The sequence below is a fragment of the Salmo salar genome, chromosome ssa17, assembly GCF_905237065.1.
Source record: "Salmo salar chromosome ssa17, Ssal_v3.1, whole genome shotgun sequence".
In the NCBI taxonomy this organism is placed as follows: Eukaryota; Metazoa; Chordata; class Actinopteri; order Salmoniformes; family Salmonidae; genus Salmo; species Salmo salar.
Genome location: NC_059458.1, coordinates 6,422,315 through 6,444,540, shown reverse-complemented (window position 1 = coordinate 6,444,540; position 22,226 = coordinate 6,422,315). Strand labels below are relative to the sequence as shown.

Here is a 22,226-nt window from a genome sequence, read left to right as displayed (position 1 = left end):
ACATTAGGCTCTTGTGCTCACCAGAGATGTGGAACATTGTAAACTAGTCTAGCTGTTAGGTCGCTAACTTGATTTGTTTTTTGTCAGCGCAACCGGTTATTTAGACTGGTTTATGTAAGGTTCTTTTTTTATTTTCTTAGTCAACCTCACCCTCCAGATTGAAGTCTTCCACACCGAAACCATTCAACTCTTGGAACTCTCATCCCCCAAACAGCTACTCATCCTCGGACACCCCTGGCCTTGTCACGACCCTGCCATCTCATGGCGACAAGGTGAACTACTGTCCTGGTCTTCTACCTGCTTCACCAGTTGTCTCAGCCTACCCTGCAGAGCCACCACCATTGAGGACTCTGCCTCTGCAGTGCCATCCACCATACCATCTGAATACGCCCAGTACAGCACCGTCTTCAGAAAAATCAAGGCCTCCACTCTGCCACCACAAAGCAGCAAGAGAGAGAGAATATACTGTTTAAAAAAGTGGTGAGGTACAGTGTTTGAGTGTTTGTTGATTTAACAGGCATTGAGAGGTCCTGTGTGGCAAATGTCAAGTCTGGAGCCAAGAATGCTTGGCATGAAGAGCCGAGGCTCGCCAGTTTTACATATCCTGGCACGGGAACAAAGAGGTTGTGTGCTGTGGGATGCATAGAACATAGGCAGCAAATGAAGAGGCAGGCTGTAGTATACAGTAGCAGAAAAAGGCAACTAACGACACAGATGCACACACGCACATGCCCACGCACAGGCAACGCACACACACGCAAAGCTGTGGTTCTCGCTGTTGCAGTGTTATAGACCATTAAAGCCTAATAGGCTCATTGTAACACACACCTTCAGGGGATGTTAGTGAAGTGACAGTGACAAAAACGTCAAAAGACACAAACAAAACATAACCTGACTGTATCAGATGCTTGGAACGAGACAAATATATTCCAACACGGCATGCACAAGAGAAACTCATTTGATCAAGCGGTGGCAATAGTCATGGCACCATGTGAGGTATTTTGTAACAGTCACTCACGAATGAGCTTGTGTGTGTGTGTGCGTGTGTGTGTCGGTGTGTTCAGGCTTGTCACTCACACGTGCTGGTATGTCGCTGACTTGCTATTGTGAGTGCTTGCTTGTTTTGTTCTGTCTATGGAGGAGTGTGTGTGAGTGTGTTTGTCTATTACCTTGTTTATTGTCCATCCACTAATATCAGTCAAGTCAGCACCTCTTGCCTTACCTAGCCCCTGGATACAGTCGAATCATGTCCGTTAAATGTTTGATCAGGGCCTTTTTTTGGCCTGGCTGCCCTCTAGCTGCCCATTGTCTGCGTCCCAAATGGCACCCTATTTAGTGCACAACTTTTGATCACGGTCCAAAGAGCTTTAGTCAAAGGAAGTGCACTATATTGGGAAAAGGCTACCCTTTGGAACGCAGCCATTATCTGCTGTGTTTGCTTTCCAACAAGTATTGATTACACAGTCTCAGAATGGAGGGCATGCACCGGCTCTGGGGCTATGATGCAATCATGTAGAAATAATTTTCAGCATGCCCAGCCACACACCACTAATCAGCCTGATAAATGGGTACGCGGAATCGTTCTAATGAAGTCTTGCCTAGTCATTCATCACAGGAAGTAGTGTGTGTATGTTTATGTGTGCACACATAAACACGCATACACAGTCACACACACAAATACATTCACACACAGGAATGCCTTTTTAGATTACCAATGTAGATACAGTAGTTCAACCAGAAAATCAAGGGCTTTCACTTTTCTGAACAGACACATCAATGTGTATAGGTTATAGTCTGGTGTGTTTAAACATTAATCCCAGTACCCCCCCCCCCACACACACACACAGTTTTGAGGGGACACACAATTCAGTCCCATTCAAAATCCTATTTTCCCTAACCACTAACCCATACTCTTACCCTAACCCTAAAACTAACCCTAGCTCTTGACCCTAATTCTAACCTTAACACTAAACCCCAGTTGGTCAGAATGTTGTTTGTTTACTATTCTTGTGGGGATAGTTAAACATGTCCACACACACAGTCATAGAGGCCTATCGATGGGATATAAACCTTCTGTTAAGAGAGCAGGGGCTAGATTGGGTGAGCACAATACTATGCCACCTATTGCCCTGCATATTCTCTTCGCTCGGAAATCAAGTAACCACTGCGAATTATAACTATGGACACCTGCTCGCTATTCCCATGAAAGATGCATGGACACTGCTGACCTCATGTCAGGGCAGCGGAGTATCTCTTACACTCCACCACAACGCTGTTTTATTTTATAAGGCATGGTCAGGTTGTATACTGGTTGTACATTTTGCTAACATATTTTTAGCAGCCAGAAAAGGCTGTCTATCTGGTTGTAATCTGGTTATATGACATTTTTTCTCTAATTTTCAATATCATGAAAAAGGCCTCTTTACCTGGTTATAATAGAGATCAGTTGGTTGTAAACTGGTTGTATGACGTCTTCTCAACCAGAAAACGAATTCACAACCAGAAAATAATGTTATTAAATATTGTGTGCCAAAAACACTGAGAAACAAAACAGTTCTAGGTCCTTCTGAGTGCTCTTCAGGCCAAGCGTCTGTCATGACGCCTACCCCCTTCTCTATCGCTCCACAGTTTTATGACTTAATGACAGGTTGTAAACTCCTTGAAGAGACCCTCTCCCCATTTGGACATGCAGTATGGGAAGAGAGGATTACACAGTGGAACAAAAAAGCTGTTCCCACAAACTCCTACATCCCCAAAATTTGAGAATTAAACAATATTTCTATTTTTGAGCATGTGTACCCGTCAGTGGGGAAGCAAAGAATGACCATGTCGAATTTGTTTCATTTGGTGACCTCATGAAAGACAGGAGACACACATTGAGAAGTATACACATAATTGTTTTTCAAAGTAACTTAAGTCAGTGGCCACGCTCCCGTGAGCAAACATTACACGGCGTCATGGAACGCCCCCTTTTCTACTAAAAGTATAAAACCTACTTCCGACAAAATTTACATTAGACCAAAACACGCTGCGTTGCTGCCGGTGTGTGAAGTGGATCTATATGTGACCTGAATAATCCACCATTGAGACCAGAAAACATGGAAGCTGTCGCTACATATTGAAATGGTTGGCAACTCTACCAAAGGACAAGGAGATCATCCACGCTGAAATGGTTAAGAAATCTACAAATTAAAGACCAATTATACAGACTGTAGCTGTTTAAATACTTTAGTCTAGTAAACACAACCAGTTGAACGATTATAACAAGCTACAACTCCGAAAGACTTGGTGGACTAACCAGAGACTTTCTGTCGACAATCTATCCAGCAGACGGACCGGCGATCCAGAGAGGGACAACAAAGGCATACACTTGTAAATATGTAAATTGCAATTTATTTTCGAATGACCAGTTGTTCATGTTCAAAGTATAAGCATTTCCATGAGTGTAGTGTATGTACGGGGGTCCACTGAGTTTCCTGCTCTTGAGCTCGCCCCATCCCTTTCCTTTGTCTACCAAGCCGTCATATTGGCTTAGCCCACCAGGGACTTTTCATTGTATCATGTCAGTAATCAATGTATAACTATTGTGTGTGTGTGTTTATGTAATTCTGCGATTGATTAGTTACTTAGTAAATAAATAATTAAGCCAATTTGTATATCGCTGATTCATGATTTACGATGCTAGGGTTCGTGCAGATATCCAAGGGTTTGCAACATTCAGGAATGAGATTGATGAGGTAATAATACATTGATAGAAGACTATAATCAGTAAGATAATAAAATATCTGAAGAGTTATAGTCGGGAAATTATAACTCTATAAACAACATTTTCCCGTGGTGCCCCGAGTTCCTAGTTAATTACTATTCCATGATTCACTTAATCATGGAATAATTACACAGAGAATTGATTTGATAATATAACAGTCTTCACATTTAATGACAGCAAATGCTGCGACACGTCCTAAGCCATGCTAAGCTGGGCACACAGCCACGTGTCTGTGACAGAGAGAGATGTTGACAGGCCCCTGGCGAGGCTTTCACTAACTGCTCTAAAGATCCCTGTCACATCACACCATGAAAGTCAGTCTGGGAGGACAGTCAGAGATGCAAGCGGTGGAGAAGACACAGCGCAGAGTGAGGGAACACGCTGGCTGGATGCAGACACCCCACATGAAACTTCAAGCCCCTGACTTACTGCTCTAAGCATGACATAAGAGATGCCACAAGTGAAAACAATGTATGTTTTTGTCAATGACTTGGTTTAAATGCATACTGAACAAAAATATAAATGCAACATGTAAAGTGTTGGTCCCATTTTTGATGAGCTGAATAAAAGATCCCTAAAATTATCCATACGCACAAAAAGCTAATTTCTCTAAAATGTTGTTCACACATTGGTTTACATCCCTGTTAGTAAGCATTTCTCCTTTTTCTTCTCTTGCCAAGACAATCCATCCACCTGATAGGTGTGGCATAACAAAAAGCTGATTAAACAGCATGGTCATTACACAGGTGCACCTTGTGCGTGGGACAATAAAAGGCCACTCTAAAATGTGCATTTTTGTCACACAACACAATGCCACAGATGTCTGTGGCATCACTACCATGTGCTGCCTCCAATGTTTAGAGAATTTGGCAGTACATCCAACCTGCCTCACAACCGCAGACCACGTGTAACCACGCCAGCCCAGGACCTCTTCACCTGCAGGATCATCTGATTGGCTAAGCCTGGCTAGTAGGTGGGCCTATGCCCTCCCAGGCCGACCCATGGCTGTGCCCCTGCCCAGTCAAGTGAAATCCATAGATTAGGGCCTAATGAATTTATTTCAATTGACTGATTTCCTTCTATGAACTGTAACTCAGCAAAATCTTTGAAATTGTTGCATGTTGCGTTTATATTTTTGTTCAGTATATACTGTATATGTCGTTTGGCTGTGTATGTGCTATGGCTGTGTGTGGTATGTCATTGTGGTAGTTGTACTGCAATGAAATGAAAATAAATTCAGCCGGTAGAAAAGTTAACAGTGTTGAAATCGATGTGGTGGTATTTGAGCCAAACACTCAAATTGAGCAACAAGTGAACTGCAACAAGAACTCAGAGTGGAAAATAGAGGTGGGCGATATGTCGTAAAAATTATATCTAGATTATTTTTTTTACTTATGGACGATTCACAATATATATATCTCGATTTTCTCAAAATAAGCGTTGTTGTACAATTAAAGGTTAAATACACTGCATTTCAAATAGTCAGGTTTCAAATAGTCAGGTTAAATACACTGCATTTCAAATAATCCGCAGTTATCTAATGAATTTTTGTGGCTTGTGTAATTATACACATCCTAAATATAAGCCATCTACAACTATAAGAACCATTAATAATGTAACTATTTTATCAAAGTAGTTTAACCTACTTTTTTGCAATAATCACTGACCTGGCTTTCAAGTCTGTCTATGAAAATGTCAATTTTGTTACATCTTTAACCAGAACCATGCACATTCACTAATAATGACCAACTTCTGGTAGCAGGCATTACAGAAAATTAACACAGATCTCATAAACAATCTCTCAAGCACAAGCCCACGTACTAGTGCGCAGCCAGCTAATCTTTATATTTCATGTTTAGTCAACTTGGATCTACACTACCGGTCAAAGGTTTTAGAGCACCTACTCATTCAAGGGTTTTTCTTTATTTGGACTATTTTCTACAATGTAGAATAATATTGAAGACGTCAAAACTATGAAATAACACATATGGAATCATGTAGTAACCAAAAAAGTGTTAAGCAAATCAAAATATATTTTATATTTGAGATTCTTCAAGTAGCCACCCTTTGCCTTGATGACAGCTTTGCACACTCATTCCTTCTGGAGCCAATCAGTTGTGTTGTGACAATGTGATAAAATACCAAGTCCATATTATGGCAAGAACAGCTCAAATAATCAAAGAGAAAGGACAGTCCATCATTACTTTAAGACACGAAGGTTAGTCAAAACAGAACATTTGGTCAGTCAAATATGGAAAATGTAAAGAACTTTGTGCAGTCGCAAAAACCATCAAGCGCAATGATGAAACTGGCTCTCATGAGGACCGCCACAGGAATGGAAGACCCAGAGTTACCTCTGCTGCAGAGGATAAGTTCATTCGAGTTACGTCTCAGAAATTGCAGCCCAAATAAATGCTTCACAGAGTTCAAGTAACAGACACAATTCACATCAACTGTTCAGAGGAGACTGTGTGAATCAGGCCTTCATGGTCAAAATTTCTGCAAAGAAACCACTATTAAAGGACACCAATAAGAAGAAGAGACTTGCTGGGGCCAAGAAACAAGAGCCATGGACATTAGACAAGTGGAAATTTGTCCTTTGGTCTGGAGTCCAAATTGGAGATTTTTGGTTCCAACCGCTGTCTTTGTGAGACGTGGTGTTGGTGAACGGATGATCTCCACATGTGTATTTCCCACAGTAAATCATGGAGGAGGAGGTGTTATGGTGTGGGGGTGCCTTGCTGTCTGTGATTTATTTAGAATTAAAAGGCACACTTAACCAGCATGACTACCACAGCATTCTGCAGCAATACGCCATCCCATCGGGTTTGGGCTTAGTGGGACTATCATTTGTGTTATGTGTTATTTCATAGGCGCAATAAGCATAAATTGCAATTATGTAAGGAATTGGCAACTCGTTCTCATTCTGAGAAATAAGGGAGGCCAATTGATTTCAACATCTAAACAAAGTATAACAGTTAGTATAACAGTCTTTGGCTAAAGTGCTGCTAGCGGTACTTGGTACCGCAATGCCACACACGACAAGCTGTACTTGGTACTGGACGACAAACTGAGCATGAATTTTCCAGGATAAATTTTCATTAATAGTGCTGTTTTAGTAGTGTCTGCTTTGTATGCAATTTGAGGAGTTGAGACATAAAAAGGGTATTGTTAGAAAGGTTAACAAATCATTTGTAAATGTCTTTCAGTGTCCTTATGACCGATTTTGATGGACCAAACCTTAAATGCAAATGGCGAGTTAAAACCGCTTGTCAGAAAGGAAGAAGTGATCTCTCATCTTTGTTGTTGTGAGTGGCAGGGAAAGGGGCTTGGAGTTTGTGAGTAAATGGGAAGGTGCGCACAGCACAGAATGAAGCGAAAGAGATGAGACCAAAAAGCCAACATGAGAACGAGTGGACATAAATGCTCATAAAAACAAGACATTTTTTATGGGGTAAGACAGTCGATCCAAGCTTATGAACCATTTATATATAGGTTGTATTCATTTGTATTAATTTAAAAGTCCCAAAATGGATGTACCAATCACCAACTTTAGCTTTAATTGTCCTGCCTAAAGCATCACTTATCAATTCAGATCAGAGCAGTTCTGTGAGATAGGAAGTGATAGCAGGAGACTCACTGTGTTGAAGTTGGGGAAGAGTCCCACTGCTGATGGGGTGTCCACCGGGAAGGACATGAAGGACTTCATATCCAGAGTGGACTGCATCATAACAGGAGGCGTCCGCACCAACGCCGGGAGACAGTTGCTATGGAAGGCACTTCCTACAGAAAGAGAGAGAGAATGCAATTTAGCAACAGTAGAGCGAGACAAAGCGATAGTGATGGGAGGAAGAGACAGAGAGAAATTAGATACGTAAATGTCTTCCAAACTCACAGGAAACCATGGTTATATCTGCAGCAGTGCTTGCACACACATATAATTAATTCCTACGGACGGCATCAAGAGGATGGAGGAAGAGGAGATGGAGCGTGGATAAGTATTTTATTTTATTTAACCTTTATTTAACTAGGCAAGTCAGTTAAAAACAAATTCTTAGTTACAATGACAGCCTACACAAGCCAAACCCGGACAACGCTGGGACAATTGTGCACAGTCCTACGGGTCTTCCAATCACAGCCAGTTGTGACGCAGCCTGGCTTTGAACCATGGTGTCTGTAGTGACGCCTCTAGCACTGAGATGCAGTGCCTTGGGCTCCCAGGTAGCGCAGTGGTCTAAGTATTCAGTGATGATGCGTGAGAGAGTAACAAGACACACACGACATGCCTTCAGAATTTCCCTACTGCATCACTTTCTTTGCTCCGCCACTGAGCTCATGGATCACCTCACAGAAAATCATGTCATACAGTACGACGCACCAAGGGACTAGAATGCACCTGTGCTGAGGCAGCATGGTAATGCTGCGCCCAGTGAACCATTGATACAATCCCACATCAATCCAGTCAAACATACATGCTGAATCTCCAGAAAACAGTCCCACTCAAAATAACCCAACCCATCATAATATATAGCATAGTACATCCATTTTAGCAGACAGTTTTATCAAAAGCGTGAATTGAATGTAGGAGAATAAAACACAATAGATCTGGTAGAAGAAAATACAAAGGAAAAAAAAACTACCGTTTTTTTTTCTACCACCATCTTTGAAATGCAAGAGAAAAGTCCCAGTTCTACCAATCACTCTGTAAGTCCGATGGTGTCCACAAGATGGCAGCAGTCTATGTGCAACGTTTCAGACAGATAACTTGAAGTATGAGTGAACTACATGACATTTAGTGTGAAGTCACCCAGGTACATTTGGGCAAATTGTGAACGAGACATTTGCATTCATTCATTGCATTCATTAGGCCAGCTCATTGGCTATCTAGCTGGCTTTGTTGACCCTGATTGGTGCTTATTGGACAAAGTTAGAGTCGTTCAAGTGAAGACCGCCCACGTCATCGGCGTGCCATGAAGGCATCGCTCTCTGACCAAATATGGTGTCCTATAGGATATACTACACCGCTAATGATATAGTGAAGTCTGGTTACATTCTAGGATCTCTGAGGAATACATGCGAACGATGATTTGCGAACAAATGATTTGGCTGGTTGAAACAACGTTTAGGGTTAGATTTTCACAGATTCCTTTCTTTGCAAATTGAACGAGTGGGAATACAAAATCGATCATGCATGCTATATGGACCTTTTTAGGATATGAAAAAGGATTTTATCTAACAAAACGACACTTCATGTTATCTCTGGGACCCTTTGGATGATAAATCAGAGCCAGATTTCAGAATGTAAGTACACGTTTCACCTTCAGAGGTGAATTTATCAAGCCTAATGTGCATGAAAAGAGTGTTTGGTTGTTAGAAGCTCTCCTCAAACATGCATGGCATTTCTTCGCAGTAATAGCTACTGTAAATTGGACAATGCAGTTATATTAACAAGAATTTAAGCTTTCAGCCGATACAAGACACTTATATGTACCGACATTTGTTGTTTCTCTAAAATCTTCGATCGTGACAAGGTGCTGCATGATTTACAACTGTCCCATTGATAGGACGCTGATCCGTTCCAGGAATGAGGTGCTTTAAATTTAAATGCAGATTTACCTAGTTTGGTGGAGACCTGAGGAACCTCAAGAGTTAACCAACCCCATGGTATCTCATGTTTTTATATTTTAACAGCAAAGTTAGGTCAGTAGAGCTTAGCAAACAAAAAGGGAATACAGAAGTGATCTACAGGACTTTAATGAAGACCAGCCAACCTTTTGGGTAAGTCTCTGAGACATTAACCTTTTCCAGTTGCCTTTCCCGTTGAAGTGGATGAAAAGCATGCCGTGTCATCTAAGGGAACCAATAACTCATGCACATCTGCATGGAATAAGGTCAACGTAAAGAGTGTTTATTGAAAACATGGAGTAGGCAAACTGACAGCTTAATCCAGAACTTTAGGTTAACTGCCTCAATTAGATACTCTTTCCTAAGGTCATACCAAACTCTCGATGCAATGGAGCATCCCTCTCATAATCTCTTTTGATGAAATATTAATTTGACAATGTAAGGCCATAGAAAAAAAATGTTTTGAAAAAAAGCTATTGGTGCCTGAGGGTGGCCTTGTCATTAAAGCATGTATATGATTCCTCTGCCTGCGATGGTACAAATCTCAGCATTGACCGGCCCTACACTGCAAATAGTCACTAAGGTGACACAATGATGATTCAAAGAAATGTTGAGCAAATTACAATACCAAAACAAAATTATTTAATGGCAGCACGCACACACCGTTTTTTTAGCCTGGATAATACCTGCCAGCCTTGGACTGTTTTTCTCCACTACAACGCTAGATTCCTGCCGTAAACCCTGGACCATTGATCATCACATCTAGCTAGCTGCCACTGAGTGACCCAGCCCCGAAGCTAGCCCTGAGCCAGGCACATCTCACGGCTAGCAAATTAAATTACCACAACTACAATACCTCTTTCGCCATCTGGCCCGGTCCCTTCGTCGACACGGCGCCCCGCCGTACCACCATGACTGGTCCGCAGACGTATTTCCATCAGCTGTGCTTTCAATCGGCCTTTGCCGGATGACGGAGCAGACGCTTCTACTTACTCCGGACTACCAACTTTAAACGTCATGTCTCCCGCGCGCTAGCGTAGTAACGAATACCTAGCGGCTTCCGTGTTTCATCTATTGCTGTACACTGGACCCTTGGTTACATAACTGATGCCTGCTGGACTGTTAATTTATCGCGGTACTCCACTTTGTTTATCTGTCAGCCCTGGCCCCGAACTCAGGCCCTGTGTGTAGTTAACCGACCCTCTCATCGCCATTTTACCGGTTGTTGTCTTAGCTGATTAGCTGTTGTTGTCTTACCCGTTGTTGACTTAGCTAGCTCTCCCAATCAACACCTGTGATTGCTTTATGCCTCGTTTTATGTCTCTCTCAAATGTCAATATGCCTTGTATACTGTTGTTTAGGGTAATTATCATTGTTTTAGTTTACTGCGGAGCCCCTAGTCCCACTGTATATGCCTTAGATACCTCCTTTGTCCCACCTCCCACACATGCGGTGACCTCACCCAGTATAACCAGCATGTCCAGAGACGCAACCTCTCTTATCATCACTCAGTGCCTGGGCTTACCTCCACTGTACCCGCACCCCACCATACCCATCTGCACATAATGCTTGAATCTATTCTACCACGCCCAGAAATCTGCTCCTTTTAATCTCTGTCCCCAACACACTAGTCGATCAGTTTTGCTAGCCTTTAGCCGTACCCTCATCCTACTCCTCCTCTGTTCCTCGGGTGATGTGGAGGCTAACCCAGGCCCTGCGTGTCCCCAGGCACTCTCATTTGTTGACTTCTGTAATCGAAAAAGCCTTGGTTTCATGATTGTTAACATCAGAAGCCTCCTCCCTAAGTTTGTTTTACTCACTGCTTTAGCACACTCCGCCAACCCTGATGTCCTTGCCGTGTCTGAATCCTGGCTTAGGAAGGCCACCAGAAATTCTGAGATTTCCATACCCAACTACAACATTTTCCGTCAAGATAGAACTGCCAAAGGGGGAGGAGTTGCAATCTACTGCAGAGATAGCTTGCAAAGTTCTGTCATACTTTCCAGGTCTATGCCCAAACAGTTCGAGCTTCTAATTAAAAACATTAATCTCTCCAGAAATAAGTCTCTCACTGTTGCTGCCTGTTATAGACCCCCCTCAGCTCCCAGCTGTGCCCTGGACACCATATGTGAATTGATTGCCCCCCCATCTATCTTCAGAGTTCGTTCTGTTAGGTGACCTAAACTGGGATATGCTTAACACCCCAGCAGTCCTACAATCTAAGCTAGATGCCCTCAATCTCACACAAATTATCAAGGAACCCACCAGGTACAACCCTAAATCCGTAAACATGGGCACCCTCATAGATATTATCCTGACCAACTTGCCCTCCAAATACATGTTTTCAATCAGGATCTCAGCGATCACTGCCTCATTGCCTGCATCCGCTATGGGTCCGCGGTCAAATGACCACCCATCATCACTGTCAAACGCTCCCTAAAACACTTCTGCGAGCAGGCCTTTCTAATCGACCTGGCCCAGGTATCCTGGAAGGATATGGACCTCATCCCATCAGTCGAGGATGCCTGGTCGTTCTTTAAAAGTAATTTCCTCACCGTCTTAAATAAGCATGCCCCTTTCAAAAAAAGGAATGGTTGTCATGCAAAAAAAATAGGAAAAACGCCAAGGCGGGTGAATACTTTTGCAAGGCACTGTATGGAATCATGTAGTATCTAAAAAGGTGTTAAACAAATCAAAATATCATTTTTGGGGGGGGATTCTTCAAAGTATTCATCCTTTGCCTTGAAGACAGCTTTGCAGACTCTTGGCATTTTAAAATAAGGATGTAACCTAACAAAATGTGGAAAAAGTCATGGGGTCTGAATACTTTCTGAATACTTCCATAAATCTTTTCAACTGGTACCTGCGGACATTCAGACGGGTCTGCTGAGGACTGTGGGCATCCTAGAGCAAAACAACCAACATGTACATGTTCGTGAGAGTCTCGCCTTTCCACGGAAATATTAGTGTGTAGCTCAAACTGTTTGGACGCTACAGACAGAAGTTGGCAGATTGGTTGTACCGACGTTAGGTGGAGTCCTAAGACGCTTGTGGGGGTCGTAGAGCAAAACGTGTTCGTGAGAGTCTCATCTTTCCATAGAGGGGTCATAATAGTTTGTAGGCCAAACCGTTCTGATGCTACAGATGATTTTGTGAGAAGATTGAAGGTTCCCTTCTATTAGAAGCACCTGATGCAGGCTGGGTGAAATGAAATTAGGGCTTATCACAAACTTGGGTCCGCATGCCAGGGAGGACTGATTCAATTGCAGAGGCAGATGACCTGGTGGGAGCAGAGGCTAATAAGTACAGACCTGCCAGTCATAAGGCAGTGTTGGGTTAGAGCAGTGAACAGGGTCACCAAACAGAAAATATGCTCCACTTCCTTAAAAAATTTGAGCATCTGTGCATAACACTGAGGCTCCATCCCACATAATTAAGCCATAATTAAATATTGCTTGCTAATATGGACAAACGCAAAGACAAATCCAACATGTTGGCATAAAATGAAAGAAGAGTGGTGGATCTCAACATGGAAGATATTAGTAATTTCTAGTGTGAATGACACCATAAATACGGGAGCACCTGAGATCTCTCTCTACAGCAGCGTTTCCCAAACTCGGTCCTTGGGAACCTAAGGGGTGCAGGTTTTGCCCTAGCAATACACAGCTGATTCAAATAATTAAAGCTTGATGATGAGTTGATTATTTAAATCAGCTGCATAGTTCTTGGGCAAAAAACAAAATGTGCAAACCTTGGGTTCCCCAGGACCGAGTTTGGGAAACGCTGCTCTACAGAAAAAGAAAGTCCAGATTCCACATGGGAAATAAACATAGACAGCCTTTATAAGTCAAAGCCAGTGGCAGAACAATTGGAAAACAGGCTACAGTGATGCTTTTATAAGATATAGAATCTACATTGCAATTAGGCCTAACTTAAAGAACAGAGGTGGTAGAGAGCCAGTCAGTGTGGGTCTGTGAAGTTCACATCTGCTCGAAAAATTTTGAATAATAAAAAAGTATTGGGTTTTTATTCTACTATTATTTCCTAGTATCATTGTTACCAGTCATTGCATTAAACAGTGACAAATACAATGTAACACATACAGTACATGAAAATGTAATGCTTAGATATAAAGTTCACAAGATGAGGACAGTAAGAGGCGACGATGCCCAATGAAACAAACATGCAGGTAAAACCACTGCAGACACCAACCCAGGCACATCTAAGCTGTAGCTAAATGCAAACCCGTCTCCATTTAGCAGCCAATAACACTATTAGTCTCACACACAGATTGTATCTCAGTGAAATCGTTCATTTGGATGAATATCAAGGCACTTTATGCCCTTGAAAAGTACACTAAACAGGGAAAAAACAGGAGACAAAACACAAAACAGTTGTATGACTCACACTGTAAATTAGATGCTGAATACAGTAGCATACACAAAATCGATCAAATGAAATTCCATTGCATTCTCTTCACTATTTTGAGAGCACATATTACCAGAAGGAATCTACAAAATGCCCAAGATGCACTTCTCATAAGCTGTCATGAAACACAATGTAAAGATATAAAGCACAATGCCATAGCCAACCATTGCATTCATTGAATGCACTGAGCTAACCTTAACTTCTTCGGGATAGGGGGCAGTATTCGGAAGTTCGGATGACTGAGGTGCCCAAAGTAAACGGCCTGTTACTCATTGGTATGCATGCATGTGCACAAGCAGAGACACACACGCACAGACACACACAAGCATGCTCACGTACAAACACAACCGTGCGCGTGACACACACACACACACACACACACACACACACACACACACACACACACACACACACACACACACACACACACACACACACTTAATACATCCTTTCACTGTTAGCAGTGGAAACAGGTCTACTCGGACAGCAGTGTAGTATGTTACACCAGCTATTCGATATCGGTGCGAACGCCATTTCATCGAGTCGCCAAGTGACAGTTCAGTCATTCAGTCAGGGTGATCTTTCAGATGATCGCTGATATATTCAGAGTGACGTATTGTTACCATTCAATTTAAGTTGACAGGAATTTCCACAATAAGAACTGATGTACTCTCCTATCTGGGATTGACAGCAGGAGGTGAATCTCTTAGCTTGATAACTAGTGTGCCATCTCCTAGAATTTGAAGCAGAATCATCATCAATGCTCTTTCAAACACCTTCACAATTCACTTCAACATCCTCTGTTCTGCTGGCTGTTCACTTAAGTGACAGTGACAGTGTTATCATTCAATTTAAGTTGACAGGAATTTCCACAATAACAACTTATGTACTCTCCTATCTGGGATTGACAGCAGGAGGGGAATTTCTCAGCTTGATAACTAGTGTGCCATCTCCTAGAATTTGAAGCAGAAGTAGGATCATCATCAATGCTCTTTCAAAACACCTGTCACTGTCAGATAGAGTAGGAGCACAGCGCATATTTCAAAGACATGGGAATACAACAACAACTATATATTGTAGTATGTAATCGCAAACAGAGGATAGCACAGCTATTGTCTTCAAACATATCCTGGTTGGACTACTTAAGACATTTCCACATTTCAAAAACCTATTCAAATTTAGATCAAACAAACAATTCATTCTAGACAATTCTACAGACACAGGAGTGTTCTGATATCAGCACAAACTGCCTACACCATGTCAACAGACGCCTTCACCACACACTGCATGCTCCCATCAAATCAAAAGGAATCCAACTGTCCAACTCACCTAAAAGCATGCTTGCACTATGTAGTGTGACGGTGAATACGCCTGAGTACATCCATGCAACTCCCCTCCTGGTCCACTTTGGCATTCTGCTGTCACTGCTGGCTCTACTGTGAGGACAGGGGAACACACGCTGGGGCGCGGTGGGGGGAGGAGGTGGCTGGTGCCAGGGGAGGGGATCACTGCTGTGCTAACTGCCAGACTCACCCAGACAATAAAGCAGCGGTCAGTGGAGCAGCAGCCACAGCGGAGGTAGAAGGTAAAGTGTAATATGTAGGAGGTACTAGGTAGGAACAGTTACTGTAGGAGGTATGAAGGTACGAGTTATAGTAGGAGGTAAGCGGTAGGAGCAGGCACCGCATAAGTTACAAGGTAAGATATGAGGTAATAGTGAGCGACTGTAGAGGGGTAGGTGGTAAGAGCTACAATAGGAGAAAGGAGGTAAGAGGTAGGATATAGCATATTTGAAGAAAGAGGTAGGAGGAGATCAATCAGCCTAGGAGGTAAGAGATAAGGTGTAGTGACAGTAGGAGGAAAAAGAAAATATATATTTTTAAATGTAACCTTTATTTAACTTGGCAAGTCAGTTAAGAACAAATTCTTATTAACAATGATGGCCTACACCGGCCAAACCCAGACGACGCTGGGCCAATTGTGTGCCACCCTATGGGACTCCCAATCACGGCCGGATGTGTTACAGCCTAGATTCAAACCAGGGACTGTAGTGACACCTCTTGCACTGAGATGCAGTGCCTTAGAATGCTGCACCACAAGGTTGGAGGCTGAAGCTAGGAAGTAAAATAGGGATATAAGATGTAGAAAGAAGGATCAGCAGGAAAGGAGATGATCACCTTCACCAGTGTAACCACAAGAGCCACAATCAGAAATATCTAGGTCTCTTCACAATAGTTTTCAGATAATGGGGGAAGGGGAGTGAGTACAACAAAAGCATCAACCTTCAATGGTGCTGAGTTAATCAGTTTTATAAGTTCTGCTCCTGGCGTTCGTTCCCAGAGAATAGGACTTCAAATCAGAGCTGACCCACTGCCTCTCTGTTGCTATGTGTCTAGTTGTGTATGGAGAGCAGACACACACAGACACACAAAGGTGGCGTTAGCAAAGAACACTGTGTGATAGCTAGCAAGGAGGATGACAGGTGGGGGATGGGGATGACACAGGTAGATAGCTAGACAGTGTCCTTCATCCCCGAAAAATTCTGGTAATACTTTTATTTCAAATTTCTTTTGACCCACATTATAATCGCATAGACAAAATCGAAAGTGTCACACAAGCATGAATCAAATCAAAGTTTATTTGTCATGTGCGGTGAATACAACAGGTGTAGACCTTGCAGTGAAATGCTTACTTACAGGCTCTAACCAATAGTGCAAAAAAGGTATTAGGTAAACAATAGGTAGGTAAAGAAATAAAACAACAGTAAAAAGACAGATTATATACAGTAGCAAGGCTATAAAAGTAGTGAGGCTACATATAGACACCGGTTAGTCAGGCTGATTGAGGCAGTATATACATGTAGATATGGTTAAAGTGACTATGCATATATGATGAACATAGAGTAGCAGTAGCGTAAAAGAGGGGTTGGCGGGTGGTGGGTGGGACACAATGCAGATAGCCCGGTTAGCCAATGTGCGGGAGCACTGGTTGGTCGGCCCAATTGAGGTAGTATGTACATGAATGTATAGTTAAAGTGACTATGCATATATGAAAAACAGAGAGTAGCAGCAGCTTAAAAAGAGGGGTGGAGGGGGGGGGGGGGGGCACACAGAGCGCGATCACACAGTCATCCGGAACAGCTGATGTTCTCATGCATGCCTCAGTGTTTCTTGCCTCGAAGCAATCATAGAAGTGATTTAGCTTGTCTGGTAGGCTCGTGTCACTGGGCAGTTCACGGCTGTGCTTCCCTTTGTAGTCTGTAATAGTTTGCAAGCCCTGCCACATAAGACGAGCGTCGGAGCCAGTGTAGTATGATTCAATCTTAGCCCTGTATTGACCTTTTGTCTATTTGATAGTTCGTCGCCGGGCATAGCAGGATTTCTTGTAAGCTTCCGGGTTAGAGACCCGCACCTTGAAAGCGGCAGCTCTACCCTTTAGCTCAATGCGAATGTTGCCTGTAATCCATGGCTTCTGGTTGGGGTATGTACGTACAGTCACTGTGGGGACGACGTCCTCAATGCACTTATTGATAAAGCCAGTGACTGATGTGATGTACTCCTCAATGCCATTGGAAGAATCCCGGAACATGTTCCAGTCTGATAGCAAAACAGTCCTGTAGTTTTAGCATCTGTTTCATCTGACCACTTTTTTATAGACCGAGTCACTGGTGCTTCTTGCTTACATTTTTGCTTGTAAGCAGGAATCAGGAGGATATAGTTGTGGTCAGATTTACCAAATGGAGGGTGAGGGAGAGCTTTGTATGCGTCTCTGTGTGTGGATCTAGAAGGTGACCTAGAAGGTGATCTAGAAATGTTCTCTCTGGTTGCACATTTAACATGTTGATGGAAATTTGGTAGAAATGATTTAAGATTCCGTGCATTAAAGTCTCCGGCCACTAGGAGCGCCGCCTCTGGGTGAGTGGTTTCCTGTTTGCTTATTTCCTTATACAGCTGACTGAGTGCGGTCTTAGTGCCAGCGTCTGTCTGTGGTGGTAAATAAACAGCCACGAAAAGTATAGCTGAAAACTCTCTAGACAAGCAGTGTGGCCTGCAATTTATCACAATATACTCTACTTCAGGCGAGCAAAATCTAGAGACTTCCTTAGATTTCGTGCACCAGCTGTTGTTTACAAATATGCACACACCGCCCCCCCCCCCCCTCGGGATTGGCAGGGGTGTGCTCAAGAGTGGGGGACCAATGGGAAGTGGGCCGCAATTACACACTATTGGCAAGACGTGTGTAGTAGTAGTACACACATCACACAGTCCCTGTCCATTGTCACTCAACAATGGTATTTTAAAAATAATGGCCACCTAATATTTGAAAATACGCACACACTGTGCGTGTGCAGGCCGGTGTGTGTGTGTGTCGGGATTGGCAGGGGGGTGTCAAAACTATAAACATGACAGAATAGTCAAAATTTCTCCTCCGAGAGGCGAACTCAGGACCTTCAGATTGGTCGTATAACTAGTTACCACAGCCATAAAGTCATGAACCCTGCCTATTTCTACCATTTATCTTCGTAAAATCTAACCTTAACTTCCACCATAACCTTAATCACACTGGTGACCTTATGTCTAACCCTAACCTTAAAATATGTATTTTTTAATATGATATTAATTTGTGGCTGTGGTAACTAGTGGAAACTCTTCAGATTCCGTGGCGGTGGCGTTAACGCTTATGCTATGAACCCTGTCATGAACACATCTTGACATGGACAGTATGGTAATAACAGGAAACTTTTGTCGTTGTTCATTCACTCAATACTGATTGAACGTTTATTTTTCTTGCTAGGTTAAACGGGATCTTTAGTGACCACAGAGAGTCAAGACACCCTTTCAACATACCATCTGAAAGACGGCACCCTACACAGGGCAATGTCCCCAATCACTGCCCTGGAGTATTGGGCTATTATTATTATTATTATTATTATTATTTTTAGACCAGAGGAAAGGGTACCTCCTACTGGCCCTCCAACACCACTTCCAGTAGCATCTGGTCTCCCATCCAGGATCAACCCTGCTTAGCTTTAGGAGCAAGCCAGCAGCGGAATGCAGGGTGTTATGCTGCTGGTGGTGTGCTGCTGGCATGTAGAAAAATGTCACATTGCTAATCAAATTAGCAAGCATGGCATTTTCAATTGACTGTGCAAAGGTCGCGCAAGGAAGCGATGATGTTGGTATAGTTAAACCTGGGTGACCTAGCACCCCCTGGCTACTTTTCACTTCAGGTTTTCGGGAATATGGATGTATTTCAAGGCCTACATTCAAACTCAGTGCCTCTTTGCTTGACATCATGGGAAAATCAAAAGAAATCAGCCAAGACCTCAGAAAAAAATTGTAGACCTCCACAAGTCTGGCTCATCTTTGGGAGAAATGTCCAAATGCCTGAAGGTACCACGTTCATCTGTACAAACAATAGTACACAAGTATAAACACCATGGGACCATGCAGCCGTCACACCGCTCAGGAAGGAGACGCGTTCTGTCTCCTAGAGATGAACCTAATTTGGTGCGAAAAGTGCAAATCAATCCCAGAACAACAGCAAAGGACCGTGTGAAGATTCTGGAGTAAACAGGTACAAAATATCTATATCCACAGTAAAAGAAGTTATATGTCGACATAACCTGAAAGACCACTCAGCAAGGAAGAAGCCACTGCTCCAAAACCACCATAAAAAAGTCAGACTACGGTTTGCAGATGCACATGGGGACGCACTTTTTGGAGAAATGACCTCTGGTCTGATGAAACACAAATAGAACTGTTTGGCCATAATGACCAGCATTATGTTTGGAGGAAAAAGGGGGAGGCTTGCAAGCCAAAGAACATCATCCCAACCGTGAAGCACGGGGGGTGGCAGCATCATGTTGTGAGGATGCATTGCTCCAGGAGGGACTAGTGCACTTCACAAAATAGATGGCAACATGAGGAAGCAAAATTATGTGGATATATTGAAGCAACATCTCAAGACATCAGTCAAGAAGTTAAAGCTTGGTCGCAAATGGGTCTTCCAAATGGACAATGACCCCAAGCAAACTTTCAAAGTCATTGCAAAATGGCTTAAGGACAACAAAGTCAAGGTATTGGAGTGGCCATCACAAAGCCCTGACCTCAATCCCATAGAACATTTGTGGGCAGAACTGAAAACGCGTGTGCGAGCAAGGAGGCCTACAAACCTGACTCAGTTACACCAGCTCTGTCAGGAGGAATGGGCCAAAATTCACCTAACGTATTGTGAGACGCTTGTGGAAGGCTACCCGAAACGTTTGACCCAAGTTAAACAATTTAAAGGCAATGCTAACAAATACTAATTGAGTGTATGTAAACTTCTGACCCACTGGGAATGTGATGAAAGAAATAAAAGTTGAAATAAATAATTCTCTGTACTGTTATTCTGACATTTGACATTCTTAAAATAAAGTGGTGATCCTAACTGACCTACGACAGGACATTTTTACTAGGATTAAATGTCAGGAATTGTGAAAAACGGAGTTTAAATGTATTTGGCTAAGGTGTATGTAAACTTCCGACTTCAACTGTGAGTCCTCAGACTGTCTTATAAAGGGAAACTTGAGTGGCAATTATAATAAGCTGCGCTATTTTCAAACCCTCAAATCCATATGGTTCCCTGTGGATTCCTGACAGCAGTATTTAAAGAAGAATATCAAAGCTGTAGTGGGGTTTACCTCAAATTGAAGTCTATGTTTCTCGGTAAGAGCATAAATCCTTATTTTTGCATAAAATAGGAAAAAGTGGTTTCACATTTTTTATTTATTTATTTATTTCACCTTTATTTAACCAGGTAGGCAAGTTGAGAACAAGTTCTCATTTACAATTGCGACCTGGCCAAGATAAAGCAAAGCAGTTCGACAACATACAAAAACACAGAGTTACACATGGAGTAAAACAACATACAATCAATGAATGCAGTAGAAAAATAAATAAAAAAATAAAATAAATAAAAATAAATAAATAAATAAGACTATATACAATGTGAGCAAATGATGTGAGATAAGGGAGGTAAAGGCAAAAAAATGCCATGGTGGCAAAGTAAATAAAGTATAGTATACATTGAGAATATTGAATCTTGTATGATATCACACAGTTCAGTTTATTCTCCAAGGACTTACTCACACAATAACAATTAGGTACGAGACAGAAACGTCAGGACAAGAATACACGATTGGTGAACACCAAGCCAGAAGCACAATGATGCCTTTGAAGTACCAAACAAGAAAGTCAAATATGTGTACACAGACAAAGTGCTCAGTGCTGCTGTCGGCATCCTGAATCCCCTTTGAAATGAAACTCATATGTAAAATTAACATCTCTTTAGAGAGAAGAGCCCATGGCTGCAAAAAGGAGAGACACACATACAGATTGAATTCTCTGCTATCAGAAATAAGTTTACCTGAGGGTTTTTCCAGTCTAACAGAAAGGAGTTAAAGGGATAGTTCACCATTTTTGTGTGAATCTTTAACATATGTACTGCTTTTGACTTTCAACTTTCTTTCGGGAAAAATGTTTTGGAACATGTAGCAATGTTAGTAGAAATGGATTGAATCAGCCAGCGGTGCATTGAAAAGTATGAGGAAAGAGAGGTGGAAGGGGAAGCATAACATGAGAAACGAACTTGAAATAAAATGTAATATAACACCCTATTGGTAAATCAGAAATAAGCTAATAAGTCACCTTTAACCTGCTAAACAACTCCATTCTCCAGTTTGTAGTGGTCATACAATGCTGTTTGTCCTTTATTTCACAAACAGATCTGGTTTTCCTTCACAAACAACTCCTCAAAGGAGTCAGATTTTCACAAAGGTCCCATACAAATGTGTAGGTTATATACTCTCACACAAACAGCAGGCTTATATCTTTTGAATGGTTGGTCAGATTGGAGAACCCATGTCAGGTGTGGCATAAATGCTATCCTGTATAACCAACCCAGCCTGTAACTCCACCATCGTAATGCCATGGGTAAACCACAGCGATGACAGCAGCTGTCTTTGCTCTCTCAAGGTCTCAAACATAAAACTTGGCCAAGGCGCTCCTTTCTTGTCTTCTGTAAAACTGGGTGTCACACCTTGATCTGTTTCACCTGTCTTTGTGCTTATCTCCACCCCCCTCCAGGTGTCGCCCATCTTCCTCATTATCCCCAGTGTATTTATACCTCTGTTCTCTGTTTGTCTGTTGCCAGTTCGTCTTGTCAAGCTTACCAGCGTGTTTTTCTGTGCTCCTGTTTTCCTAGTCTCTGTTTTTCTAGCCCTCCCGGTTCTGACCAGTTCTGCCTGCCCTGACACTGAGCCTGCCTGCCTGACCATTCAGCCTGCCTTGACCTCGAGACTGCCTGCCCCCTACTGTACCTTTCGGACTCTGACCTGGTTTATGAACTTCTGCTTCTACCCGAC

General features: G+C 42.5%; 1 protein-coding gene across 5 annotated transcripts in view; it reads right to left on the bottom strand.

Moving 5' to 3' along the window:
- LOC106575132 (zinc finger protein 385B) overlaps positions 1-22,226 on the bottom strand; it is a 164,507-nt gene that overhangs the window by 72,919 nt on the left and 69,362 nt on the right. For all 5 annotated transcript variants that reach the window (XM_014151365.2, XM_014151361.2, XM_045698754.1 and 2 more), the window contains one exon: positions 7,407-7,549. In XM_014151365.2, coding sequence (XP_014006840.1) covers positions 7,407-7,549 — 143 coding nt within the window. The remainder of the gene's footprint in view (positions 1-7,406; positions 7,550-22,226) is intronic.